At 41.9% G+C, this 1,789-nt stretch overlaps 1 protein-coding gene across 1 annotated transcript; it reads right to left on the minus strand.

Annotated features, from left to right (window-relative positions):
• Positions 1 to 227: 227 nt before the first annotated feature.
• Positions 228 to 1,208, minus strand: LOC309853250 (olfactory receptor-like protein OLF4; the record flags this gene model as incomplete). The annotated part of the gene is made up of 1 exon (XM_082711096.1): positions 228 to 1,208. Exon 1 carries the CDS (start codon positions 1,158 to 1,160, stop codon positions 228 to 230), a length of 933 nt encoding a protein of 310 aa, XP_082567222.1. The 5' UTR covers positions 1,161 to 1,208.
• Between the last annotated feature and the right edge of the window lie 581 nt (positions 1,209 to 1,789).

Genomic DNA, 1,789 nt, shown 5'->3' on the forward strand with positions numbered 1-1,789 from the left:
GACAAAGGGGAAAACTGTATATCAGATAGAGCAGAAGGTTAATAAAGTGAGTTGCTTAAATATACAGAGAAGTTGAATTCAAACAAATGGAAATTCCAGGAAATAAATAGAAGGAGCCAATTCTATGTCCAAAGTCTGATCAACGAATATCAGTTCCTGGCTCTGAGGCTGTGAACCTCATGGGTATGCAATCATGGGCACTTCCTCAGCCCCGGGATGATTGGCTGTTACATCACTGGAATCCCAATGATTGCTTTCAGAGCCCTCTTTATATCTTTGTTCCTCAGGCTATAGATGAAGGGGTTCAACATAGGTGTGACCACGGTGTACATCACGGAGACCACTGAACTTGAGTGGGAGCTCTGGGGAGCAGCAGAGCTAAGGTACACACCAAGCATTGTACAATAAAACAAGGAGACAACAGAGAGGTGAGATGCACAGGTGGAAAATGCTTTATACTTGCCTTGAGCTGATGATATTCTACATATGGCAGTAACAATCTTAGAATAAGAGTAAAGGATCCCAGAAAAAGGACCACCACACAGCAGAACAGCTGCAAAATACATCACCAAGTTATTAAGAAAGGTGTCAGAACAGGCAAGTTGGATCATCTGATTGAGTTCACAAAAGAAGTGGGGGATTTGGAAATGTGCACAGAAAGAAAGCCGCAACATCATTAAACTATGTAGCAAGGAATTCAGGATAGAAATGATCCAGGACACCAGAACCAGCAGACCACAGAGCCAGGGATTCATGATGACCATGTAGTGCAGGGGGTAACAGATGGCCACTAGCCGGTCATAGGCCATCACACTCAGGAGGAAGATGTCTGACACAGCAAAGAGTATGAGAAAATAAATCTGTGTGAGGCAGTCTGCATATGTTATGACCTTGCTTTGAGTCTGGATGTTCCATAGCATCTTGGGGATGATGGTGGAGGTGAAACAGATGTCAACAAAGGACAGGTTGTTAAGGAAAAAGTACATGGGGGTGTGGAGGTGGGAGTCTGAACTGATGGCCAAGATGATGAGCAGGTTTCCAAACACAGTGATAAGGTACATGGAGAGGAAAAGCCCAAATATGAGGGGCTGCAGTTCTGGGTCCTCAGATAAACCCAGAAGGTGAAACTCTGAAATTTGTGTATCATTTCCTGGTTCCATGTGGTAGAGGTGACTTCAAGGACAGAAACAAATAGCATGACTAATTTTCACACAATCTTGTATTACTCTCAGTTTTTAAATGCTACTTTTAAAATTTTATATTCTAGAAATTCACTTTAATAGGTTGTGCATAGATATGGTACACTGAAGGGGAACCTCTATACCCCCATAGTTTTGGAATTTTTGTTCTACTTACTTTTTCCCCAAACATAAATTGAGTGTTGTCCACATTTTAGACATTGTCTAGGCAAGGACTAGGGGGTGGTAAAGAATAAAAATCCTTAGTATTCACTGATGTAGAAAAAATACATTAACAAATAAGAAAATTAAAAAGCATTTCAGATGGTGGCAGGAGGTATGAAGAAAATGAAAGCAGGGGTAAAGCATAGTGTGAATAGGGCACGCCATTTTCCTGGGTATATAAGAAATTCTGCAAAGGTCATACTGGAATATAGATCTCAACTAAGACAGAGGGATAGATGAAGGAATATGGGGGAAGTGTGTGTCCATCAGAGGGAATGGCCAGTGCAAAATCCTCAAAGAAGGTACATGTTTCCCAGGTTCAAGTCAAAGGAGCAAAGTCAGTGCTGCAAGGGGAATGAGCAGGAGGGAGACTGAGGAGAGATGTT

Source organism: Mustela nivalis, assembly GCF_964662115.1.
Source record: "Mustela nivalis genome assembly, chromosome: 1".
Taxonomy (NCBI): Eukaryota; Metazoa; Chordata; class Mammalia; order Carnivora; family Mustelidae; genus Mustela; species Mustela nivalis.